Source organism: Erpetoichthys calabaricus, chromosome 16 (genome assembly GCF_900747795.2).
Source record: "Erpetoichthys calabaricus chromosome 16, fErpCal1.3, whole genome shotgun sequence".
Lineage (NCBI taxonomy): Eukaryota > Metazoa > Chordata > Cladistia > Polypteriformes > Polypteridae > Erpetoichthys > Erpetoichthys calabaricus.
The window spans coordinates 32,382,538-32,409,356 of record NC_041409.2 but is presented as its reverse complement, the minus strand read 5'-3'; the positions used below and the strand labels follow the sequence as shown (position 1 = coordinate 32,409,356).

The window sequence follows — 26,819 nt, the reverse complement described above, 5'->3', positions numbered from 1 at the left end:
TTTGGGATTACGGGAGGAAACCCCAGGTACACACTGCAATACTCATGCAACGGTCGGAACTGAATTCATTTTGTCAGGGTATATGTTATTCCCGCATTGTTGACGGATTGATTCCACTTTTATGTATGCGTGTAAGCCACTATATTCTCCTAACCTGCACAATATACATAATTATTAAAACGGACCGCATAACTGAGTTGGGGGTTGTTGGACGAAAAGAGCGACTCGTGGGAGCAGTCACACGGTGACACACAAACGCGTCTACACGCACATTTAGACTCTTCACACTGCCATGACAGACTTGTATGCACGTTCACGCAAAGTCGCAAACTATTTTGCACAGAAACTTAAAAGAAATACAATTTCATTTTTCACGCACGAACATTCCAAGGCACTCCCTGGGCATCTCACAATCTTTCGGGCACACACACACTTTCACGTACACAGACCTATATATACACACACAGTTATTAAGAAATACCCACAATCAGACTGTCACGCACACTTTCTCAGTGTCATACGGCCTTCTCCTGGTCTCACTCGCGCACACGCACACACACACACGACACTGTCTGAGGCGCACACAAACCCCTAGGAACGCACACCCAACCCCCCTTCAGGCACACACACACACACACTCTCTCTCTCCCCCTCTCAGACACACGTACACAGGGCTTCACACCGACTCTGACATCCCTGACAGCTCCGCAGGATCCGATCAATTTATTCTGAAGCGCAGTCGCTTCTCTCATTCCCCCAGAAGGAGCGGCGTGCTCATCCGTGGCTTTTATACGAGTGACAGCGAGACAATGAGAAACGCAAGTGTGCAGACGAGAAAGTCGCAGCTCGCGTTCAATTAGCGGTCAGCAGTCAAGAGCACCCTGCACGTGACGGCCAAACTGGGATTTGGGCATCAGGTCACGTTTCTGCAACGGCTTGCTTAAAAAGCAATAGCGAGCGAACTCGTCTCCAAGAGCGCTGCGTGCGCCCCCGCCGAGTAACCCGTCAATCTGTCTTTATTGCGTGCGCCTCGTTTTTAGAGAACATCGCAGTGCCCTTAATCACAGCGCTTGGATCGTTGTTGAAAGCACGTTAAGGACACCAATGAGTTCAGCTATCGTTTTCCTCAGCAGAAAGATTAAAACTTTTAACTTTTTAGTCATCATTTGAAAAGTAAAATCATAAGATTTATTTACTTAGAAGCCAAAGTTTCCTACTGCCTGAATTTTAAACTACTGGTTCCGGTCAGTTGTACATTTTGTATACTACCACGGGGAACGTCCAACGTAGTGTAAAGTGCTTTATGGTCATATTTACGACGAAAAGGATGTACTTTAATTTAAAAGCAGAGTTGATTACGTGACCTGCTCACGATGTCTTTGGGTACCACAGTTGCTACATATCGCAAATTAAGTGATTTATAGTCAGGTTTACGAGGGATGGCGATATATGAAAGATCTGGTTTCACTTTAAAAAAAGCGTTGATTGTGTTACCTGTAAATTCTGGTATCGATTTTTTTTTACTGTATTTTATGTTTCAACGGAATCCAGATAAACTGATCTGTGGTCAGATTTATGATGAAAGGCGCTATATTAAAGATCCGCAGCTGCTCCCGATGGCTATGACTATATTTATTTGAAGTTTTTGTGTTTAACTGTTGCAGATCGCAGGTTTGGTTACGATTTTTGTTCAGTATATTGCGACAGTGGCTAATACCCATCTGTTTTCTAAGCCTGCTATATCCAGAGCGGATTCGCGGTAAAGCTGGAGCCTGGCCCTAAGAGCATAGTGCGCAAGGCAGGAATAATCCTTGGGCATGGAGCCAGTGCATCGCAATGTGAATGCAACACACGCACATATTGTAGTTTAGGGTCAATTTAACATCGCCAGTCCACTTAACCTGCAGGTCTTTGGACTCTGGGAGGAAACCGGAGCACTGAAACCCACACGTACGGGACAAAAACATGCCAGTTCCACGCAAAAATGACTCGGAGCTTGAACACCGGCCCCCCTGATGTAAGACGGTTGAGCTACTACTGCGTAATTTCCAGCGGTTATTTCTGATGTGCAGAATTCATTTTCATGCTTAGCCAATGCCATTTAAATTTTCGTCCCGCTAATCTCGTGCTTCTGCCCGACGGACAGACGATTCGATATATTGCATTACAGTGCTGCGCCCAGTCATTTTATACGTGAACCTCGCATACGGTGCTTTTCCTCCCACAACTCCGCAGACATGTAGATACATTAACTGGTGAGTGGGTCCAGTGATGTTCTGTCACCCTGACCATGTCTGTTTCTTGCCTTGTGCTCAGTGCTGGAAAATTTGACTATGGCATTATACATGGGTTGGCGGAGTGGTTATGTGTGGAGCTTTCAATGGACTGGCACCTTGTCCAGGGCTGCTCCTTTAACCTATAGGTTAGGTTCTGACCCCTAAGCGATCCTGAATTTAGATTAAAAATATACCCCATAAAGGACATGCAAACGAATGTTGTGACTTATACCTTCTTTCTTTTTCGCTTGGAAATAACAAGTATTTTCCTTAAAAAAGTGTGTATTTATATATAATTGAATACGTTACCTGTGTAATGCAGTATCAAAGCTTGTGCGGAAGCGCAACATAAAAATAAGGTTTATATTTATTTGTAGCCCTACAGGACCACCACGACTAGCACACAAGAATGGATTCTCGTTTATTTTCACGTATGGGCAGCACTCATCTGGAAAAAAGACAAATAAATTAGCACCCCCGATCGCCCCCGCTGGAAAGAAGCGAAGGCGCTGATAAGCGTCTTGCCGTACCCAGCCTAGGGCTGCCAACCCACACGCTTGTTCTCATTTTCTTTCGCAGTCTCCACCGCACACTGTACTCCCTACTGCTTTAGCAGATGACGGTTTGCCCACACCCAGCCAGTTTCGGTCTCCTGGTACCTGCAGTCACAGCTCAGCCTGTATCCCCGGAGGAGCAGAGCGAGATGAGCGCTTCTGAAGAATTACTACCGGTGGCAGAACAAAAGAAGAGAGAAAGGCCGAGGCGAACCTTTGTTCTGATCAGCTTACATCATGCTAGCTACTAAATTCCAGATAGCTCATTTCGTGGACTCTTTTTTATCCCTTTAATGAAAGACAAAAACAGACGTCAAAAAGAGTTTCCTCGGTACCGGTAATAAAAATAAAGTAGACGATCGAACCAAACACTCGCTTTAAAACAAAATAATTATATAAAAATGCAAACGCTTATTTTGATTTGGGCAGCACCAGTAGTTGTCTCAAGTATCCTACGTCCTGTGTTCAAATTCACTTCCTATGTGGAGTTCGCGTGTTCGTCCTCACCAAGGTCCAAATGAGACAAAAGTAGCAGTTCTTAATCGGCCCAGTCTGAATGCATGACTGAGACCCTAACAGGGCGTGATCCCTTTTACACAACTAGGTAGTCTCCGGCCCAACCTAAACTGCATTGTGGCATATTTAATTTGATTTTTACCTACGATGGCTGTAGCGCATGCTCCAAACCTCCACTAAAAAACAATTATCCTGTTGTCTTCAGACCACTCGTTCCACCTACTTTGAAGAGCAGGGCGATTTCTAACTGAAGTTTCATTTAACGTCCTCTAATCGCCCACATATTTTGGTAACACTTGGGTGACTGCAGTATTGCATCAGCCATTACTTACTGCAATGTAACACAAATCAGATAATGTCAAGTTGGGGTTAAGAGTTCAGACTTGAGGCCCTGATGTTGTTGGTTCATATCTTGCTGCTGACACTGTGTGACCCCGAGTCAGTCACTTCACCTGTCTGTGCTCCCACTGTAAAAACAAAATAAATTATAACCAATTTTACCTCTCAAATGTTGTACCTTGGTACCATGGTCACTCTTTTACCACCTAAAAACTAGTGTTTGCTGAATGCACTGGTGCAGGAATGGTTGTCGTCACTTCATGCAGGTGGATGCTACACACTGTTGGTGGTTGAAGTGCTTCCCAACTGTCTATGTGAAGTGCTTCGATTGTCCACAAAAGCACTATATAACATCATGTCATTTACTAACCAGCTTAATCCAGCCCAGGGTTGCAGGAGCCTAACCCAGCTAGCATAGGGTGCAAGGCAGGAAGAAACCCTGGACAGGGTGCCAGTCCATCACCAGGGGAACACCCACACACCAGACACACACTAGGCCCAATTTAGCATCCCCAATTCCCCTAACCTGCATGTCTTTGGACAGCAGGAGACAATTGGAGCACCCGGAGGAAACCCACTCACACACCTGCAGACCGTGCAGACTCCATGCAGAGAGCACCTGGGATGTGAACCCTGGTCTTCTTACTGCGAGGAATCTGCACTACCACTTCACCACCATGATGCCCTGCTATGTGTAATTTATTATTCTGTAACAATAGGGTCATAAAAAACATAACCGATGCTAAGATCTTGTTACATATTAAGTAATTCATGGGTTCATTATTGTTAGTCCGTAGCCTTAAGTGTCATTGGTGCTTCTTAATTATAATGTGTTTATTAGGGTCATATTATATAGCCACAATTGACTAATCCATGTGCTATAGCAAACCCATAGATACAGTAACCCTTTAGAAGAGAAGGTGTAATACAAATGAAGCCTTTGTTAAGGTCTTGTTACATGGCTGTAACTGACTAATAAATACATTTTAGGTATTCCCATTCTGAAGTGTTTTTATTGATGCTTTATGTACCTTATAAAGTCTAAGCAAAACATTCTTTAGTGTCTTATTACATAGGCATTAACTGACTAACAGAGGCACTTAGGGTTCTCTTATTCCAAAATGTTAAGTAAAGCAAAATGATATTGACTAACTAAAAAGATTACAATATGCAAGTTTTCGAGGCAACTCAGGCCCCTTCTCCATATCTTGCCTGAAGAAAGGACCGGAGTTGCCTTGAAAGTTTGCATATTGTAATCTTTTTAGTTAGCCAATTAAAGGTATAATTTTGCTTGACTTCTCACTACATTCATAATGGCTAACACGGTACAACACCCTAGTATTCCAAAGTGTTAGTAATATACACAGTGGTTTCTTTAAAGCACCCATGATTATTATCTAACCTTAACCTTAACCCCAACGCTTGGCTCACTCTCTGATCTAAGTAAATCATTTTACATGCTTGGGAGTATGAATAATGTATTTTAATGTACAATGAAATTAATAAGTCTGAATTTTTGTAATGTTAATTGTATTGCTTGCTATGAAAAGATACTCGGTGTGCAATAAATCTTGGTCGCTTTTGCACACGACTCATTAATCAAGGCACTATATAAAGTTTAAGCTTCATTTACTCCTTTATAAAGCACTTTATAACTGTCATGGTTTTACATTTTGTTGTGTAAAATAGAGTAGCCATATAAAGCACCCTGTAACACTCAATAAAGTAAAGCTTAATTTCTTTTTGAAATGCTTTGTGACAGTCATCCCTTTTCAAAGCAAGCTCTGAAGCAAAGATGTGATTTTTCAAATGGATATTATGATTGAACACACTCTTACAAATCCTGGTTCATTAATGGCACTTCACAGTTGTTTACTGTGTTGCATAGTTTCTCATAGAGCTGTAGGTTGACAAAGCACCATTTTATTCTGGGAAGAAAAAAAGCTGAAATTTTTAACGTACTGTATGGTAGGCTAGATAGAAGGACACTAACAGATTAAGAAACCCTAAACTTAGCCATGTGTTATTTCACAAACCTGTTACAATCTAGTCATGGTTATTTACTGTATGGAGCCTGTTACAGATCTCAATAAATAAAGGAACTTCCATGTGGATGGGTCTTTTAAAAACCAAAAATGGTTCCCCTATGTCATCATTTTGAAGAACCACTCTGGCATCTTGATTGTTAAGAGTGCAGACTGCAGCTATACATCCATCCATCCATCCATCCATCCATCCATCCATCCATCCATGTTCCAACCCGCTGAATCCGAATACAGGGTCACGGGGGTCTGCTGGAGCCAATCCCAGCCAACACAGGGCACAAGGCAGGAACCAATCCTGGGCAGGGTGCCAACCCACCGCAGGACACACACAAACACACCCACACACCAAGCACACACTAGGGCCAATTTAGAATCGCCAATCCACCTAACCTGCATGTCTTTGGACTGTGGAAGCGAACCCGGGTCGCGGCTATACAGCACTGTTAAAGTTGGGAAAAAAAATTCATACGTTACTAGCGATTTTCCTGCTCAGAAAGCTTTAGAGACGGCAATATATGCGAAAAAGGATACTATAGAAAATAAAGTATGAAATAAAACAGTACACGTCCAAGGTGAGACTCCGCCTTGCGCCCAGTGCAGTCAGGAGACATCGACTTTTTATGTCCCAAAACCAGATAACCGGTGTAGAAAACGGGTGGTTAAACAGATGAAAGGGTATAAAATGTTGCATGGCATTTATTTTTTCAAACTAGGGACTATACAGAAGAACTTCAGATGATTTAAAGTCAAGACTAAATCTTTTCAACACTATCACTTGAAACTAAGAGGCCAGGCTGTGCTTTGTTTTATTTTCCACATTGAAACTTCCGATATAAACCAATCGTGTAGGGTTGTAAAGTGATTCCTAACAGTTTTGATATAAATAAGGCACTATATGAAACAGTAGCTTTTTTACGGTCTGTATAATAGCACCGCCACCTACGTTAAACACATATTGTAAAATGCATTATGGAAGTAATGGCTCGCCTATAAAGCTGGACAGCGTTTCAAGTCCCATTTGTGACACTGCTGAGGCGCTATATACAGATAGGTTCTTTTTGATAGTACTAGCTATATAGGGCACTGTATAAAACAGAGAAAAATACTTTATAGACGATGAAGGTGTTATATAAATGAAACTTGACAGCTTTCTGTACAACCCTTTGACAGCGCTGGCTATATAAGGGACAATATAAAATTAGGCTTGAAAGCTATTTTTGGCGTGGCGGCCACACAAGGTTATTTTGAAAACGACGTAATTGCTGACTTTATAAGGCACTATATAAAGCACTGCTTCGGAGATTTTAAATCATTTTTGACAGTACTTATAATCAAAGATACAATAAGATTTAGTAAAGTGCAATTTCACCGTTCACTAAAACGATTATTCTATATTATTACTTAGACGATTTATAACACAGACACACATAAAAATATATATATTATATATGCAGTATATGATGAAGACTGCATAGATGAAATGTTATGTGTTTAGCCATCTTTCTTTTTCAGCGTGAAAATAACCTTTAACCCCTTTTCCTATAAATATTTATACTATCGTTTATATACAAGAAATTTTACATATATTTGAGATTTTATGTAACCTTTACATTGTATAAAATCTGCGTTATTTAGCAGATTGCATAAAAAATCAAAATATTGTCTATACTGAAGGGCGCCACCACTTCAGGCAGGTACATTGTGCTTTTCGAAACATGAATTTTAAAATGTTCAGATGAAGTACAGAAAAAAGTTTTGTCATTTTTTTTTACGGTTGCTTATTCTTCAAGAACACTGCCAGCGAATTTCGATAAGCGTGAGCACATGTGTAAAGTTTTTAGAAGTGTGTCAGTGCAACCCTGTACTTTGAGAATGAAATAAATAAATAAAAACCCTCCGCGCTGACTTAATGACTTAATCTCCGTGGCCCTTTAAGAGCTGTACGTCTCCTGCTGTCCAGTTCCACAAAAGGGAGCGACTCTTTCAAAGGCTTTGACAGTTCTGGCTGTACTGCCCGCCCCCTCTCCGCTGTGATCGGCCCGATTGGCTGGAGGTTGGCACTTCCGTTTGCTGATTGGCCTGTCTCCCGGTCGGACCCCTCAGGACTCTAATGCACACACACACACACACACACACACACACACACGCACACACACTCACACACACTCGCTATATTGGGTTACACTGTAGCAAAATGGCGACTGTCATTCAGAATCCCCTGAAAGCGTAAGTAATCTCTTAAATTATTACTATGATATCGGTTAACTTTTTTTGTTTTTGTTTCAACGGGTATATGCTGCTGGGAATGAGCTCTGAAGCTCGGGTGCCTTGGGAGGATTTGCTCACTGATGTTTCCCCCCTAGTTATTTATATCTTGGAATGCATTTGCGATGCATCTTGTGAAACGGAGAGAATATGTGCGATATAGTTGGATCGTTTTGAGTGCTCTAAACGTGATCGGCATCCCCAGGTGCGCACGGAGAAATATTGGCACTGATTTCAGTTCATATTCCAGCTTTGAATAGAAAATGTCAACATGTTTAATTAGTAAAACTAGCGTGAGAAGGAGACGGAAGAATTAAATGCGCTGTTGTTTTAAGAAGCCTTTAGAAATCCGTCGAAGTTTGGCTCTTGTCGTAGTTTGGAGGCTCTTGCGCTTATTTGTGAAGCTGTTAACGGTATTCTTTAGTCTGTGGGCTTGAAAGTAGGCGCTGCGCGACTGTGTTATTAACTGGGAGCGCTCCGCAAGTGATTCCTTTCTGTATATTTAGATATTTTAATTATATCTGACCTTTACGTGTCAAAACTATGGGTGCTTTACTGGGAAATTTTATTGTCAGCTGCTCAACTGACCCATTAAGGCGATGTTGGGTATGAGAGTAATAATAAAATGCAGCGCATGGAAGTGGAAGTGCACCTGCGCCGGAATTAGTGATAGATGCGGGAACACTTGAAATGCATCGAGCACCTTTGACCCGCATGTGCATTTTCATTTATTTCTTTTTTTCTTAATTTTTCTTAATGCAATCGGACACACAAACAAAACACATTGGATCCGTGCAGAGTAGCTTTGGGGGGGCAGTGTTGGAGTGACACGGACGTTGGAAAAATGCGCATGAATAGCTGAACTTTTTTCTACATAATCGGCTCTACCAACAACTCGCTTTTAATTGGAGTTATGAATTTAACCCTCTGTTTTACATCTGGTCGATTTTCACACAGAGTAGATGTTCCTTTTCACAATGTCAGCATGGCCATTCTTCTGATTCGTAGGGATGACCCCGTAATGAAGGTATTTTGTTATTAGCCGGTTATTCTTCTAACGCGAAATCTTCTTAGGATTTAGTAATTGTGCTAAAAAGGAGCGATCGGCAGCGGTGCTGGATGAAACGGTGCATGAACGTTTTTTTTTTTTACCTGTTCGAGACGAGGCAACATCTGCTGTGTCTTCCTTGGGTGTTTGTGACATTCCTCAGATAATTATCCACATTTGAAATTCAGCACCGTGTCTCCCTAATCGGCTCATTTATCCCGGTAGTCACCCGCTCGTTTCTTTCCTCCTCACTTTTTCGCCTAAGTGTTTTATTGACTTACTTTTGCATGTATTCTCTGACGCATATACTTAAAGCTTCGTGCATTAAGAGTGTACTTTTATTAAATTAAAAAAAGACATCTGCCGTTTAAACCCGCGGCGACGGTTTAAACGGACGAGTTGCTTCTTTACACGGTGTCTGGGCATCAGATAACTCGCTGATTTTTATTAGTTGCACTTGGGGTATGATTCGGGAGTCTTCTCGCTTGGTTAATTTACGCAGCCCTGTGAAACTGATGGCTGAAGCGCTTGCGCTGCCAGAGTCCCAGATGCACATTATTTCTCCAGACGGTGCCAATAAAGTGTGCCCTCGACGAACCCTTCAGCCCATGCCAACACATTTTTAATTAGGCACAGTCTCGCCAGCGACTCATAGATTGACTTCATTTATTTTTTATTTACCTGCTTGTTTGATTATATAGCGCCTTTCACATTGACTGGGATTTCAAAGCTTTCAGTTTTCGATCAACGTACAGGAATATTTCTTACGCGGCCGTGTGTTGCTCAGTTTTTGTGGGTTTATTATAAACTGTGTAATGACTGATAACAATATTTATACTGATTAACAGCGGGAAATGTAACTGCCAAAACGTGTATATGCCATGGCGCTTTATCACAGCACAAGCCTGAGTGAATGTCCCTTTGACAGTAATCTATGCTTAAAGTTAAACTGTGTGTCACGAATCCCATATCTTTGTGTAGTTAATGTAAAAGTATCATCTCTAAATCAACAATTTACCGCGTACGCAATGCTAACGTATTTTTACTACGGATCACATTTAAAACGACTAATCCATAACAAAGATGATAAAGTAAATTATACTGCTGTCTTTTATTGCTCCGCAAGTCATTATCCGTGGCTAGCTTAGCAGTAAACTGTTGCCTCGCTGGTTTAACGTGGTCGTCGATTTGAAACTGGTGCTACTACATTTCTGATTAGGGCACTCGAGTTTGCTTATCAAAGCACTTTGGGTTAGACTGGTGGGTGAAGTTAACCCGACCAAGCGTGCCATACAATGGACTAGTGTCCCGCCCAGTAAGCGTGAGATAGGTTGAGACCATCTTAAATTGATTTTAAGGTCATTCAGAAATGTTGTTATCCATCACCCAACAGCATACTTTAAGAACTTGCGTTACAGGATCAGTAGGTGCCTACTGGACCGTTCGAAAAGGCACCTTTTCTCGGTTTAAAAAATTGAAGAAACAGCTGAAAGTGTATTTACATAGCAGCCAGTGGGATATTTAAACATAGGCTATGTCCTTTCTGTGCTGTCCCCCTCGAACCTTCCTGTCTTGACTGCTGATCTATTTGAAGGTCACATTTGACTTTAGAAATTACAGACTTTAATGTGGGATATGTCGAGAGTTAAGATCTTTTTATCAGACAGGTTAACTCAATATAGCTTCTTTCCCGAAGAAGACCGTCGCCCCGCAAAAAGGGAGTTAATGTCAACAGAGAGACTTTTTATGCCCCGATCAGAGAGGACAGGGACGGCCTGATAATCTATAGCGATCTATTTTAACCACATCGTAGAACAAACGAGGACGAAGAAAACGCTTACGCAGGAGTGTCCCTGAACAGCAGATCTGCCCTCGCCTTTAAATCATCCAGCTTGCGACACCGCGTCGGATCAATTGCAATTGCCAGGAGTTCGTTCTGACTAGGAACCGCCGCCAGGGTTTCATTTGTGTCATTTGAGCAGAGCCTCTTTTTCCTCCAACGCCACGGTCACCTTTACTGCCACGGGCACTGGGCAAATCACCGGCACTAGAAGCTTTTTCACCAAGGTTTTACACGCGTCTTATTTAGTATGTGCAGTATAAACCCTTTGTCACAACCTGCTGTACTAATTACACGGTCAACCGTATAGGCTCCAGGGGGAGCCCTCCCTGGACGGGACGTCATACTCTATATGCACACTAATACACACCCTTACTCCACTTTGTGGTGTAAAATAAAAACTACAGACCACACAAAGTCAGACTTTTAAACTTATACACACTACACGTGTTCTGTAAATAAATGTAGCAGAATATTCCTAAAATTGCTTCTTCCAGTTAGGGTTCACAGGGGTCACCAGAGGACACAAGGCACTAACCTGCCACAGAGAGGACGTCAGGCCACTCAGACAGATATATGCAAACCCTTGCTCCTTGATGGGAGGCCAAACACACTCACACCTTTACTCCAAAATGAGTGAAAACTATAATATAATATAATATAATATAATATAATATAATATAATATAATATAATATAATATAATATAATATAATATAGGGCGGCGTGGTAGCGCTGCTGCCTCGCAGTTAGGAGACCTGGGTTCGCTTCCCGGGTCCTATCTGCATGGAGTTTGCATGTTCTCCCCGTGTCTGCGTGGGTTTCCTCCGGGCGCTCCGGTTTCCTCCCACAGTCCAAAGACATGCAGGTTAGGTGGATTGGTGATTCTAAATTGGCCCTAGTGTGTGCTTGGTGTGTTTGTGTGTGTCCTGTGGTGGGTTGGCACCCTGCCCGGGATTGGTTCCCTGCCTTGTGCCCTGTGTTGGCTGGGATTGGCTCCAGCAGACCCCCGTGACCCTGTGTTTGGATTCAGCGGGTTGGAAAATGGATGGATGGATGTATAATATAATATAATATAATATAATATAATATAATAATATAGGGTGGCATGGTGGCGCAGTGGGTAGCGCTGCTACCTCGCAGTTAGGAGACCTGGGTTCTCTTCCCGGGTCCTCCCTGCGTGTGTTTCCTCTGGGCGCTCCGGTTTCCTCCCACAGTCCAAAGACATGCAGGTTAGGTGCATTGGCGATTCTACATTGTCCCTAGTGCGTGCTTGGTGTGTGGGTGTGCGCACGCCCTGTGGTGGGCTGGCAACCTGCCCGGGGTTTGTTCCCAGCCTTGTGCCCTGTGTTGGCTGGGATTGGCTCCAGCAGACCCCCATGACCCTGTAGTTAGGACAGAGCGGGTTGGATAATAAATGGATGGATGGATAATATAATATAATACTATTCCATATTGTGGAGCCTATTCCAGCGGCACTGGGTGCAAGGTAGGAAACATTCACTGACAAGAGCACCAGTCGAGGAAGCTAAATTGTCAATTCAGAGTCTGTGAAATCCAAGAGACTGTGCAGCCCATCTGGCTCATTCCTTTAGCTGATAGGCGTATGGCAGACAGCAGTATCTTCTCCTGTCACTTCTTAAAAGATGGATGAGCCTCTGTTTCTGTCGCACAACCGGGCACTTCGTTCTAGATTTTTTCCACCATCTGTGTGAAGAAGTGAGTCCGTCAGTCTCAACTCATTGCTGACAGCATGTGTGAATTTATGGTTTGTTCAAAGGGGAAAATTCTTAATTTCAAAGGTGTTTTATTCAGAAAGAAAACTGGTATATTTAGGAATGTGTCCTCCCTGTGGTTCATCCACAGCTGCTGCTCCCCCACAAATGTTGAAGGTCTCTGCCCTCCCTTATTGCTGCCCCTGCACACTTCACAAGTGCAAATGAATGAAGCTTTAACTTCAGTATGCCAGCATGCCCTTTAGTAGGAACAGAAATAGAATTCTAGTTAAATATCCACCAAATCATTAAATGTTTGTGGCACGCCAGGTAAATTTTCTACTCCTTCTGCAGGACGTCTGTCTCTATGCAGGTTGTGTTGTGGTTTCAGAGCACAAGATCCAAAATAGAAAAACCTGTGTACTTGTCCTAGGGTCTGGCAGGGTGACCAGGTTGGGACAGAAATTCCACAAGCCTCTGAAAACATACAACAAACATTTTGCTAAGTGGATGAAATATTAGGCACTTAACCCTCAACTGAATGCCGGGAAAACAAATCACAAAAAGTTAAGAGTTAGCATGAAACAAACTGACCATGCCCTCACTTCCCTTGCTGCAGATCGGTCCGCTACCATAAACGTATGTGCCCAGCACACATTGGTATGTGACATTCTCACTGCAGAATGGGCTGAGCACAAATGAGAACACTACATGTCTACCTTACACACCAGTGCAGTTAAGATACTGTAACACACAGGCAATCAACTTTAAAATCTTCACACAAGACTAAAAGCCTTGAGAAACTGGTGCATTCACTGTGAATGTATATTTTTCAAGATTTACTTTGGGACAAACTCTTTTAATTCATCAGATTGCATCCTCTGTAGCAGTGATGAGTGCATCCAAACTGTGCTGCATTTTTAAATTAACAGTTTATAGAATGTTAATTACTGAAATTTTCTGGCAATGAACTAGTATTTAAGTGATGGTATTAATTTGGCAACACATATTATGAAAATGGTGTACATGAAGGGCGCAGTGGTAGTGCTGCTGCCTCGCAGTTAGGAGACCCGGGTTCGCTTCCTGGGTCCTCCCTGTGTGGAGTTTGCATGTTCTCCCCGTGTCTGCGTGAGTTTCCTCCCACAGTCCAAAGACATGCAGGTTAGGTGGATTGGTGATTCTAAATTGGCCCTGGTGTGTGGGTGTGTTTGTGTGTGTCCTGCCTGGGATTGGTTCCTGCCCTGTGTTGGCTAGGATTGGCTCCAGCAGACCCCCGTGACCCTGTGTTCGGATTCAGTGGGTTGGAAAATGGATGGATGGATGTACATGAAATGCACGGTAACAGTTAAAAGTTGATTCTCAGAAAGGTTTCATATTTAAATATCTGACAGTGTTACCATTGTTGTGTCTGGTCTGAAATGTAGTGGTTTTTCTTCCACTGCATTTTAAAGCAAATATAGCCATCCATTATCCAACCCACTATATGCTAACTACAGGGTCACAGGAGTCTGCTGGAGCCAATCCCAGCCAACACAGGGCACAAGGCAGGAAACAAACCCCAGGCAGGGCACCTGCCCATCACAGGGCACACAAACACACACACACCAAGGGCAATTTAGGATCACCAATGTACCTAACCAGCATGTCTTTGGACTGTGGGAGGAAACCCACGCAGACACAGGGAGAACATACAAACTCCACCCAGGGAGGACCTGGGAAGTGAACCCAGGTCTCCTAACTGCAGGGCAGCAGCACTACCACAGCACCACCATCATTAAGAATAATTGTATTATAGTGGCTGCTTAAATATTCAATTTTCAATTCATTGCCTGAGCCAGCAAAAACGGTGATAAGACAGGATTCAGTCCACTAGAGGATAAACGCACAATACGACCATAAACACAGTGCCTGCAGTACAACACAAAGTCCCAGGCCACCTGATGGTGTGTCTCTGGACTGGGTCAACAAACTCTACATTATATTTTAAAAAATATATTTTGCGAAGTGGTTCTTTAGAGCAATGTGATAAGGGCGCAATTTTTAAATTAACCATCCATATGAAGGTTCCAGGAAGAACATTTATTTATTTAGATTCGCAAGAGGTTCCATAAATATGTATGATAACAGTAGATGGTAACAAATTTTATGAAATGCCAATGGGTTCATGGTTTTAAAGAGACTCTTGCTGCACATAATAACATTTGTTATTCAAAATTCAGATTTTCCAGATGTTTTATTATCCTGCTAGTTAGCTTGCTATACGTTAAAATTTCTGTTTTGTCCTCATTTTGGAGACCTTTACAAAGCCCAAAGTGACAATTTAATGTGCAAATATCCCTTCCCTGAGTTAACAAGGAGCCATATAACCCAGTAAAATACTACTAAAAAACATTTATTTTTAAGAGTGTAGTCACTAGTCAAAATCTACTTTTATATGAGTTGAGCACACAGACCACATGCAACATGCTAACCAGTGAGACTTTTATCCCACCATCCATTCATCTAACTCAGGCAGCTATCGTGTATTCTGACAGTATGTCGGGCAAGTCAAGAACCAATTGGGCTTCCATTATATTATATTATATTATATTATATTATATTATATTATATTATATTATATTATATTATATTATATTATATTATATTATATTATATTATATTATATTATATTATATGGACGGCACGGTGTCGCATCGCAGTGGGTAGCGCTGCTGCCTCGCAGTTGGGAGACCTGGGGACCTGGGTTCGCTTCCCGGGTCCTCCCTGTGTGGAGTTTGCATGTTCTCCCCGTGTCTGCGTGGGTTTCCTTCGGGTGCTCTGGTTTCCTCCCACAGTTCAAAGGCATGCTGGATTGGCAATTCTAAATTGGCCCTAGTGTATGCCTGGTGTGTGGGTGGGTGTGTTTGTGTGTGTCCTGCAGTGGGTTGGCACCCTGTCCGGGATTGGTTCCTGCCTTGTGCCCTGTGTTGGCTGGGATTGGCTCCAGCAAACCCCTGTGATCCTGTGTTCGGATTCAGCGGGTTGGAAAATGGATGGATGGATATTATATTATATTATATATTTTTTTATGTTCTAAGCCCACTTAGTCATGAGCAAAGTCATGGGGCACAGGAGCCTAACACAACAGGCATAGGGCACAAGGTAGGAACAATCCTCTACACAGATGCCAGTCCATCACAGTAGAACACATATACACATACACTAGGGTTTATTTAGCATTGACAATCTATCTATCCTGCGTGTCTCTGGACTGTGGGAGAAAACAAGAGCATCTGGAGGAAACGCATTCAGACATAGGGAGACAATACAAATTTCATGCAACGAGGATCCGGGATGCAAACCCTGGTCTCGTTTCTGCAAGGCAGCACCGCTACCAGTGTGCCACCCATATTATATTATATTATATTATATTATATTATATTATATTATATTATATTATATTATATTATATTATATTATATTATATCATGGATTTGCATCTTGTCACCCTTTCAATGTAATAAGTGAACTAAATTGAATCTGAAGATGTCACACTGTGAGGAGAATGAGGGACTAGAGACATTTGAGGAGAAAGCAGTCATGCTGTTAGAAAAAATAAATCACAAAATCAGAATACAGTGTGCAGTAAGACTTACTAAGAATAAAAGAGCTCTTTAGGTGTTACACTGGATATTAATTGAAGAAGTAGAGTTGGAATTATAGAGATGAAAAAGAAAATTGCAATATTTATAATAGGTAACATTTTTACTCCCATTGAACAGTTTACAGAGAAACAGCAAAACTGGATGCCTTTTTGGCAGCCTCAATGGCTCCAGAGCTACCAGTTTCTTGCTAAAAATAAATGAATTAATCAATCACAGCTGTTCTAGAGGCAGAAACACAGAACCATTGTCTCGTAAGTATGCTCATGTCTGCTCAATATGTTGGCTTTGCTGTGACTTCTGAGAGATTTTCATATCTGGCATAGCCCTACCTTTTGAACCATTCATGGATTGAGAAATAAAACAGGCTTAAGTTTTGGGTTTGATCAAAACACAAAGCAATCACCTACTGTATCAACCATGCACAGGTCCGCCTAAACAGGTGAGGAATTCTTATCTGAATGAGAGTGAGGCTGCTCTGCATGCCCCTTATGCGCCCAATCTCCTCACCTCCTTTTTCCCTTCACTCTTCAGGTTTAGCTCCAGTGTTTATCCATTCTTTCTCTTTGTCAGGCAGATGCCATCATCTTCCTCCTAACTTTTAGTTGAATTAACTCTTGCAGGAAATCCTCATTTGAAACCCATTCTGAATTTCAGTGTCAGAGTAAACCTTCAAAGTTATAGAGGTGCAAACTGGCAGCACCCTTTGGTGGCCACTAGTCTTTCTGAGCCCAGATATTTTGATAGTCTGATTCTGGGCAACCTATCTTTGCTACCCTGCATTTGGCCCCAGTTTGGATCCAGTTATGGCTTACCTTTAATGTCTTTCTATTTAGGAAACGCGACTGGGATTATCATGGAGCATCCTAACATGCATTCCAGTAAGCCTTGCAGGCCAAGCCTCAAGGATTGGGGTTCAGAATAAAAATGGTTTTTTTAATAAAGCTATGAAACAGTTTTCATTTTATAAAGTTAACAGTTTTAAAACCAAATATATTTTGTGGTGATCAGATTTGGAGACATTTGCATGACTAATTTTTGTTCAAATTTAATTTAGATGTTATAGGAGGTGTGGGTCGCCAGTACCATATTCTGCCTCAGACTTCATCAGTCTGCATGTACATTTGGACGTGATTACTATGAAAGGAAAGCAGTGGAAAGCGTCTTTTCCAGTCCTTTCATTCCCTCTAGTAAGCCTTTCTGGTGAAATGTACTTCTCTCAACTCTGAGTTCATTCAACCTTTACATTTACACATTCATTTTTAGAAATGGCAAGTGCTTAGTAAGATGCTACTTTATTACAAGTGGCTTCACATTCCTGACAGTTCTGTTTCAGCTGTTAAAGGGTTTCAACTAGGGTGGAGCAAATTTAGAGATCAAGTGCCCTGGCTTCAGATGTGGAATCTGTAGGTTAGGTTTCCCCGCACATCCCCAGAGTTATGCAGATTAGGTTAATCGTAAATGTAAAATTGGTTCTATTTTTGTGTTACTTTGATACACTGATGCCCCATCCAAGGCTGGTGCTCATTGCTGCTGAAAAAGGCTTTGGTTCCCCGAGGTCCTGTATTGGATTAATGAGTTTGAGAATCTTTTGTTATGTTATGAATTTTACTGAAGTCTGTGAAATGTTATGTCTTGATGTAGTCCAAGTTTGAAACCTCCAGAAGCACACCCCCCAAATCCTCTTTTCACCCCCCACCCAACCCCCACCAGCTAGAAGAGTTGAGCTCTGTTATTAGATAACAGTCATGAGGCCGATGTATCTTGCTGATTATGGATGTCCATCTCCCTATATAGGGCATTAATGAGAGCAAAGTGAAGCAGTGCAAGACATTTTTTCCATAGCTAACCCATGCAATGTTGGAACCCTGTGGTTGTCAATCTAGCACACCACTTCTTATCCTTTGTCTAGCTGAACATGTCAGGAGACGTTACACTTACCAGGAGCCAGAAGGATGCCATGATCCTCTATTGACATTTTTGTCTGTAAATATCCATCTATCCATTTCCCAGTCTGCTTTGTTTGATTAATGGTTGCAGGCAGCATCAGGTGAAGGGTAGGAACAATGTATAAATGGATTGCCTGTGTGTTGAGTTAACAGCCAAAAAGCTAATGTTTCCACCAAAAGGTGTAACAACTGTCTTCAGAATGAAAGGAAGCAGAGAGTTCTGAAAATGTCATGATTTGTCCCAAATGGCATGGCCAAATCCACCAAGAAACCCTCCCAAAACTCAATGAAGCCAGTTGGTTACTTTTAACAAGTAAATAATATTAAATAATTAAGTTTAATAAAAAAAAGAGCAGCAATAATGCCATCAAATAATAAGATAATAAAGGAAAACCCCAATCAATTAGTTAAACACAAGAAATAAACAAACAGTAATAAACTGAAAGAGTAGTGCTAAAGAAATGAAAAAATATCCAAAGGCAAAATGTAAACCTTACATAAACAGAATAAAGTTTATGCTTGCCAAGGGACCATCCAAAAGTGATATCCTAGAACCAACCAAATAAATATAAACCAACAGTCATCTGTTAGGGCGAAATTACAAATACAAAACAAAATGTAAATAGGACAACAGTAATGGATCGAAGCTGATGAAAAATGCAAACAAAACTGTAAACATTGGCAAGGAACTCCTGCAGTTTGAACTGCCTACTTCTTTCACCTTTATTTTTATTTTTTTCAATATTTGTCATTTTCTATGATAGTTTGAGCATATATTGAACATGGTCACATGTATGTGTGACATTAGGATGGCTGTCTTATATAATACTAGCTGTGTTATCTGCAGTTCCCAGGATATTAATTCAAAACATCATTATAGACTTAATGAGGAAAATAATGTATTGTGTTTAGACTAAATATGAGCTATGATCTCAATTCTGTATGACATTTGACTCAGGTTTGGGATTACAGCTGCTTTAAGTGGTTTTAGGGTTACAACTGCTTTAAGTGGTTATCATAGTACAGCTTCAGGTACGGTGGCGCAGTGGGTAGCGCTGCTGCCTCGCAGTTGGGAGATCTGGGGACCTGGGTTCGATTCCCGGGTCCTCCCTGCGTGGAGTTTGCATGTTCTCCCCATGTCTGCGTGGGTTTCCTCCTGGCGCTCCGGTTTCCTCCCACATTCCAAAGACATGCAGGTTAGGTGGATTGGTGATTCTAAATTGGCCCTAGTGTGTGCTGGGTGTGTTTGTGTGTGTCCTGCGGTGGGTTGGCACCCTGCCCAGGATTGTTTCCTGCCTTGTGCCCTGTGTTGGCTGGGATTGGCTCCAGCAGACCCCCGTGACCCTGTGTTTGGATTCAGCGGGTTGGAAAATGGATGGATGGAGCTTCAGGTATGACACAGAAACAAAGCCAGAATGTTTTTGATGGTGGTGTAGTGGTGTGAGATTATACTTATTACCCCCAGTTGCAATAGATAATTCTGGAGACAAAATAACCCCATGCCTTCATGGTGAGGAACATTTTTGATTAAAGAAAAAGTTAAGAATGATTTACGGAGACTGAACTTGGATCATCTGCTTTTAAGGCAAGTATACTAAGTAGTACCTGTCAGGTAGTTCTCCTCTGTCAATAGATCACACTGTAGTTTTTCATGACACTTGTTCTAGCCCCAATACCCTCTGTAGGGCATCATATAGCCCATATTTTAAGTTGATCTATAGCTGAATAATTATTCATTTTTATGAAAATCTGTTCAGCTGCTTTTGTGTGATGTCGGAACAAAGATACAAACATCTATACCGTACATTCATACAAACAGATGCCAGCTGAGCTTTATTTCTATAGATAACAGCATGTTCACAATAACTGTTTGCTCTTTGCTGAAAAATATACCTCAACCTGATTAGATTAGATTTGAAAGCAATTTCTTTTCATTTTTTTAGTCTTTGATTTTGGGTTTGCTTTTCTTACTCTGCTGAGTTTGTCAAGTCCCCTTTGGTTTAGTTGCTTATATTGAATCTTGCTGTATTTTGACTTCTCATTCAGTCTTGCCCCAGTTAATTCTTTGTCTCAGTAAAGTATGAGTTGATGTCTTCCTTTTATAGAACGGTGCTTGTGACAGAAAGTGGACATGTATTTCAATGTGGAAACCCCCCCACCCAAAGCTTTACCACTTCTACAAAAAGACAGTAATGGGCACTGCAACCCCTGCTGTAGAAAATGTAAAAAATAGTAGCAATATTACAAAGTAGACAACTGATAGAACATGTGCTATGAAAAAGCAAATCAATGACAGTCTTCTATTTGACAAGGTTTATTTATTTTTGTACTGTTCTGTTATGGTCAGAGTGTCCAGCGGTGGAATGAATAGGGAAGAAGACCAAGAAATGCAGATATAACCATCCAGACTTTATAAAATCTAAATCTCAAAACAGGCTGAGATCAGAAACCAGATGAGTCAAAATAAATCCTTAAAACCAAAATGAAAGGCCAAAAGTCATGGTCAAAAGTTTAGAAAGTGTTCCAAATAATTCTTAGAAATCCTTAACCCTTAATTAGTGCTGATTTTAAGTAGTTTTTTTAAAGAATGAATCCAGAAGATTTAATTAAATAGGCAGGACATAGAGAAAAAATATGTCACGTGACTGGCAATAGGAGTAAAAACCATAAAAAACACGACTGTGGCTGTTATGGTGTAGCCAAGGCCTCAAGGCCTTGTCCTTTTTATTACTTTATTTTATTGTTATACATGTATTATTTTGTAATTTATGTTTTAAAACTGTTTTTGTCATCTCCTTTTTCTATTATATTTTTCTTTATTATGTACTTTGCATATTTATATGTATACAGGGCCGGATTAAGAGCTTTGGAGGCCTGTAGCACATTTCAAATTTGGGGGCCCTTTTGGTCTGCATCATCTGAAGTTTAGATTCTGAACAGTTCAAACCGGACTAAATAATTATTTTACTCTCGATTATAATAAGAATCTTATAATATTTATGTGAATTTTATGTGTTGGGCCTCTAAAGTTTTGTTGTGTAAGAAATTTACAGTTTAAAAACGTAAAGATAATATTTTTAAAGACCAGTTTTTCAATGCTACACTTTTTCATTAAATATTGGGTCCACCATTTGGGGGCCCCCAAAATTGCGGGGCCCGTAGCATATGCTACATGTGCCTATTGGTTAATCCGGCACTGTATGTATAGTATATATTTTTAAACATTTCCATTTAGTTGATATTATTTATTATATTCCTTGTCCTTTGTATATTGAGCCAAGTAGAATGGGGCCTTCTGACACTGCAGCTTTGGGCCATGTCGCAGATCTTCATTGGTTTGGGGAAACCTAAGTATGTGTGCCACGGCATTGGCATATGCTCATGATCGTTTGACTGTCTGCATTCCAGAGGAGCTGATTAAGGTAGTTCCAGTATCTGATACAGATACCTCATGAACGCCTCCCTGTGGCACAACCAGCTGGGAGGAGAACTCTGGAAAGATCCAGGACTGTTATGGAGGAGAAGTCTTGGGAACGTCTTCTATGAGTTGGCAGGTGGTCTTCTATGAGTTGGCAGGTGGCAAATGTGGTTGGCAAGGACGTATGCTCCTCATTGCTAAGACTGTTGCCCCCACGACCCGGGTTCAGATAAATGATGGAAAATGAATTAATGAATGTTTATCTCTCTCTCTTGTTTTTGAATTTATGGGTTACAATTTTATTATTGCAATTAACTTTTTGATTTTCTGGTTTTTAGAACACTGCTTTTACTTTGGATTTTGGTTCTAATTTAATTTTTCAGCTTGCCTTTCTGGCCAACATTTTTAACTTTCTTGTTCTTGGTGTGTTTTTCAAAACTTTTTTGCAATATATTCTTTAAATATACTGAAGGAATTATTTTATTTGCCAAAGTCTTTACAGTTCCCCTCTCCCATTATTGTGAGAATTTATCAGTCTCAATACCTTTGGGCTTGTGCTGGCCTTGAAGTCAGCTTCTAGTGTTTCAGACTAAACTGATTTTAAAGTCTTGAGGCCTAATTTTTGTGCTGAAGACCTTTTTAAGTTTTGTGAGCTGGGAAAAAAATGACACTGGACATTCAAAAATTGTTACAAAGTGGCAAAAACCATAGAAAAATGCAAAAACTATACTGCCTGAAGGAGACAGAAGGATTTTTGAAAAGGACCATAACAGAAAGTGTAGTCAAAGTCTATAATCCTATCTTTGTCAAAACGAAAACGAAAAAAATGAAATCATCATCAAAATTAGAAAGAAATATGTCTTTTTAAGATGGAAAATTCAAAGAAACAATCAGTTAAAAAGTGTATAGGTTTTCATCTAATTCGAAATAATCCAGAAGTAAAAAGAGTGATCTTTAAATAGTTGTGTCGATGATGTTATCATTAAACCATGCAGGTGAATTATAAGAAACATTTTTCTGAGTAACAAACGATGCAACATTCACAAAGTAGCAGTGCCCATTGCCCATAGACAATGGTGTTAAACGATTAAATAAGAACTGATTAACTTTTTAATAAAACCTACAGGTAAAAAACAAACTGCAGAAATTGATCAGAATGGTCTGGAAAACCCTAAAAAGACACCCAGAACACCATGATTACTTTAGAAAATAGCAGAAACAATTTAAGAAAAATCAAGTCCTAATAAAAGCAAATCTGGAATAATGATAATAAATAATGACAAAAAAAAAATAAACTTAGTTTAAAAGAAAATAATAGTGTCAAAAAGCATTTTTATACCACCAGTGGAACACAGAACTGATATTTATAACATATGCAAAATAAAAGATAAAATATGTGGTGGCAAAGTAGGGCAGCTGCTTTACTACTGTGAACTCCAGGGGCAAATCCCATACTGATCACAGCGCTATAAATTACAGGTTCCTCCAAAACATTTGCTTTCAAAGTTGATTGGCTGCTTTAAACTGGGCAGGTAAGAGTGATAGTGGGTGTACCCTGCATATTATGCACAATGTTGCTTCGGTAAGCCTACCACCTGTGGCTACCTGGGTAAGTTTGCCTCCTATAACCCTTTATGCATTTCAAAATTGGATGTATTTATTTGATTTCTAACCTAGAATGATATTGCGGTGAAAAAATTAGTTTTTCTATGACTTCTAACCCACAGATAGCTTTTTGGTCTCTTGATTTGGTCTATTACCTCAAGTGACAAGATTTTTCAAATGTAAACATTAACGTATAAGTACACTAATGGACATAAGCGTGCAGCTGGGGTACTGATGCCTAAGTTGACTTTGAAATTTTTTGGGGAATTTTCTTCAATTGTGGTCATGATTTAATGATGGCAGAAGTAAATTAATTTTGATCTGTTATATTTCCTGTGGCTACATGAGGATGGATATTGGGTAGGTTTGGACACATTTTTCAAATTTATTCCAAAGGGATACATTTTAGCTCAAAACTCCTTTATAACTTTAGCAGTAAAATGGGAGCAACGTGTCATCCCAGGGCTATCACTGTAATCTGTGGTTTCTCTCAATTTATAATAATATATATATAACCCATTTAATCAATTTCAGGAGTCCATCCTTGAACGTTTAGGCATTAAACAAGAAAAACAAATGGCATGAGGATGTCTGTTATGGCCCATTAGAGTGTGTCAATAGCTTTAGCTTTAGCTATGAGGATCTGATTACTTTGCCTTTAGTCTCTTTAGTCATGGTGCATGTACTTGTTTTCAGACTAACCTAATCCTTTTCAAAAATTCTATTTAGATCTTGAAAACTCTCTACTCCCTCTCGAAAATGAGTGATTGGTTTGGCTGGTGCAGTGTTGTGATATTTATCATGATGCCAAAAGTAGAAGGCAAAACATCTTAATTTAAACTTTCTTTTTCCTACTGTTTATGTTAGGTTCCAAGATAGCTTTGAACATCTAGCAATGGGTTGAGAAAATGGATGGATGGATAGATGGATGGATTTTAACATAACTGTCTCAAACCTGTTTAATCCACTGGTCAAAAGGCAGTAACCAGACCTGGATAGAGCACCAGTGTGTTATGGTGCCCATTCACACATTAGAAGTTAGTTAAAATATGCCAAGTTACCTAACCAACATGCCTTTGGGGATATGGGAGTTAAAGCCACATTGGGAGAATGTGCAAACTACACATAGACAATGACTTAGCAGGCTGAATTCCAAACTGTTTCCAGGAGCCATTAGACAGTAGTGTTGATCTCTGCGCCACAGTGTTACCTTGCACATACACTGTGGAACCTGAAAAACACAGATAAGACATGCGCTACCCTGTTTAATGATAATTCCTTCTGAACACTAAATACACCAAATTAGTTTGGGTAAGGTCAACCCAGTTGCATTTCATTCCTTCAATGATTTTTGTGGCACTGTCTTGCTGTTGATGCACTGTTCATATACTGGAAAGACAGGAACAGCCGGGCAAGGAGGCAGAGTTTGAGTGATATCATGGTACTTTTTTGGTACTTTCAGGATAAATAAAGCCAGCTGTGTGACTCTAACCTCATTCTCTGTGTACTTTTTAGGTTATACCCTGAAAGAGACAGGCATTTGTCTCATGTGTGAGAACATACACATTGGATATAAATACTATAGACTGTCCACAAATCCAAAAGATACACACTGGAGACATTACAGCACCACAGTCCACAGTACCAAATGAAATGTACAGTAGTTGGTTATGCACTCAGATGATAACACTAGTGAAAGACAAAGTGCAAACAAATGATGGAAATAACAGACACCTCTGCCCAGGGGGCCTTCCTAAACACCATGACTACTCTGTCACCACTGCTCTCCCACTCACCTTCCCAATACACACTCCTTCCAACCTTTATTCTTATTCCTCTCTCTTGCCCATTGGGCCAGATAACTCACAACTCTAAGCTCAATGGACCAAGGTAAAGAAGGTTTTGTTTTAGCTGTGACCCTGCAGTAAGCACTTCTGGGATTCTGGGTGACATCATCAATCCTTGGTGTTGCATGATCAGAACTTCTCCTAACAACACCTGGTGCTCCTTACCACAGAGGTGCACTAGAGTGGACCAGACTGGCTCTCCCCACATTCCTCAAACATATTAACAGGATTTCATATTAAATGGAGGGTATTAGGTGAACGCTTGTTGTTATGTTACTGCCTCCTGTTAATCATTGAGGGTGTCACCACACAGGTTAGCTTTAAAATTTTCATATATAAATCTATATATAATTTCCATTCAATTTACTGTAAATAAATAAATATCCACATATGAGCCCAGTGTACTATACAATAATTACAAATACAGTATGAAGACCGAGATATGCAGCATTAGAAGACTGGCGTCCTTCAACATCTATCAGACGGTTGTGGCGAGCGCCCTCTTCTACATGGTGGTGTGCTGGGGAGGCAGCATAAAGAAGAAGGACACCTCACGCCTGGACAAACTGGTGAGGAAGGCAGGCTCTGTTGTAGGCATGGAGCTGGACAGTTTGACATCCGTGGCAGAGCGACGGGCGCTGAGCAGACTCCTGTCAATAATGGAGAATCCACTGCATCCACTAAACAGGATCATCTCCAGACAGAGGAGCAGCTTCAGCGACAGACTGCTGTCACTGTCCTGCTCCACTGACAGATTGAGGAGATCATTCCTCCCCCACACTGTGACTCTTCAGTTCCACCCGGGGGGGTAAACGTTAACATTATTCAAAGTTGTTGTCTGTTTTTACCTACATTTTTATTACTCTTTAATATTGTTTTTTTGTATCAGTTTGCTGCTGCTGGAGTATGTGAATTTCCCCTTGGGATTAATAAAGTATCTATCTATCTATCTATCTATCTATCTATCTATCTATCTATCTATCTATCTATCTATCTATCTATCTATCTATCTATCTATCTATCTATCTATCTGTCTGTCTGTCTGTCTGTCTGTCTGTCTGTCTGTCTGTCTGTCTGTCTGTCTATCTATCTATCTAAATGCAAAAGTACTATGTGCTTTATGTGTTATATAAACTATATACTAAATACACAATAATAAATGCAGACAATACTATACACTATGCAGTATGTTGTTAGCATTCTGATTACTATTGTCAATGCTTAGCTTGTTCTCATTAATGAGCGAATGATAAGATTGAGTTTGGAAAAATTGTAAGTGACAGCTAGCAAAATGTCCTTATCCAGTATGGCACCGTTGCGTGGTGGTAACTTATTGCTCGGACTGTTTTCCCTCCAGTGAAATAAACATTTGGTATATCATTTAGTATGCTTATGTTTTGACAAATGAGTTTTGAGATTTTTCAGGTAAGGAAGACAGACGTTTTGAGTTAAGGTTTTTCTACTCTCTAATCGTGGCACCATATTGATTAGTACATGTGCTCAAATAGATTCAGCTAAATTCTTTCAACTAACTGGCAAATCACATAGGTGAGAATACCAGTAGAAAGTAAGGGGAAGTGTATTTAAGACAGTACCAGAAAGCACTTACTGAAAGAGTTGTGAGAATCTGGCACAAACTACTGAGATATGTAGTTGAAGCAGAAACCTCAACAACCTTTAAGAAGTACCTGGATAAGATACTGGGACAGCTTAGCTATTAGCTAAATCAACATTGATAGACTCTTTTGCCACATTTCTTATG

The 26,819-nt window shown here is 40.6% G+C and overlaps 1 protein-coding gene across 3 annotated transcripts in view; it reads left to right on the top strand.

Moving 5' to 3' along the window:
* Positions 1-7,814: 7,814 nt before the first annotated feature.
* LOC114666982 (zinc finger protein DPF3-like) overlaps positions 7,815-26,819 on the top strand; it is a 165,382-nt gene continuing 146,377 nt past the window's right edge. For all 3 annotated transcript variants that reach the window (XM_028822040.2, XM_028822039.2, XM_028822038.2), the window contains exon 1: positions 7,815-7,956. In XM_028822040.2, coding sequence (XP_028677873.2) covers positions 7,841-7,956 — 116 coding nt within the window. In that variant the 5' untranslated portion in view covers positions 7,815-7,840. The remainder of the gene's footprint in view (positions 7,957-26,819) is intronic.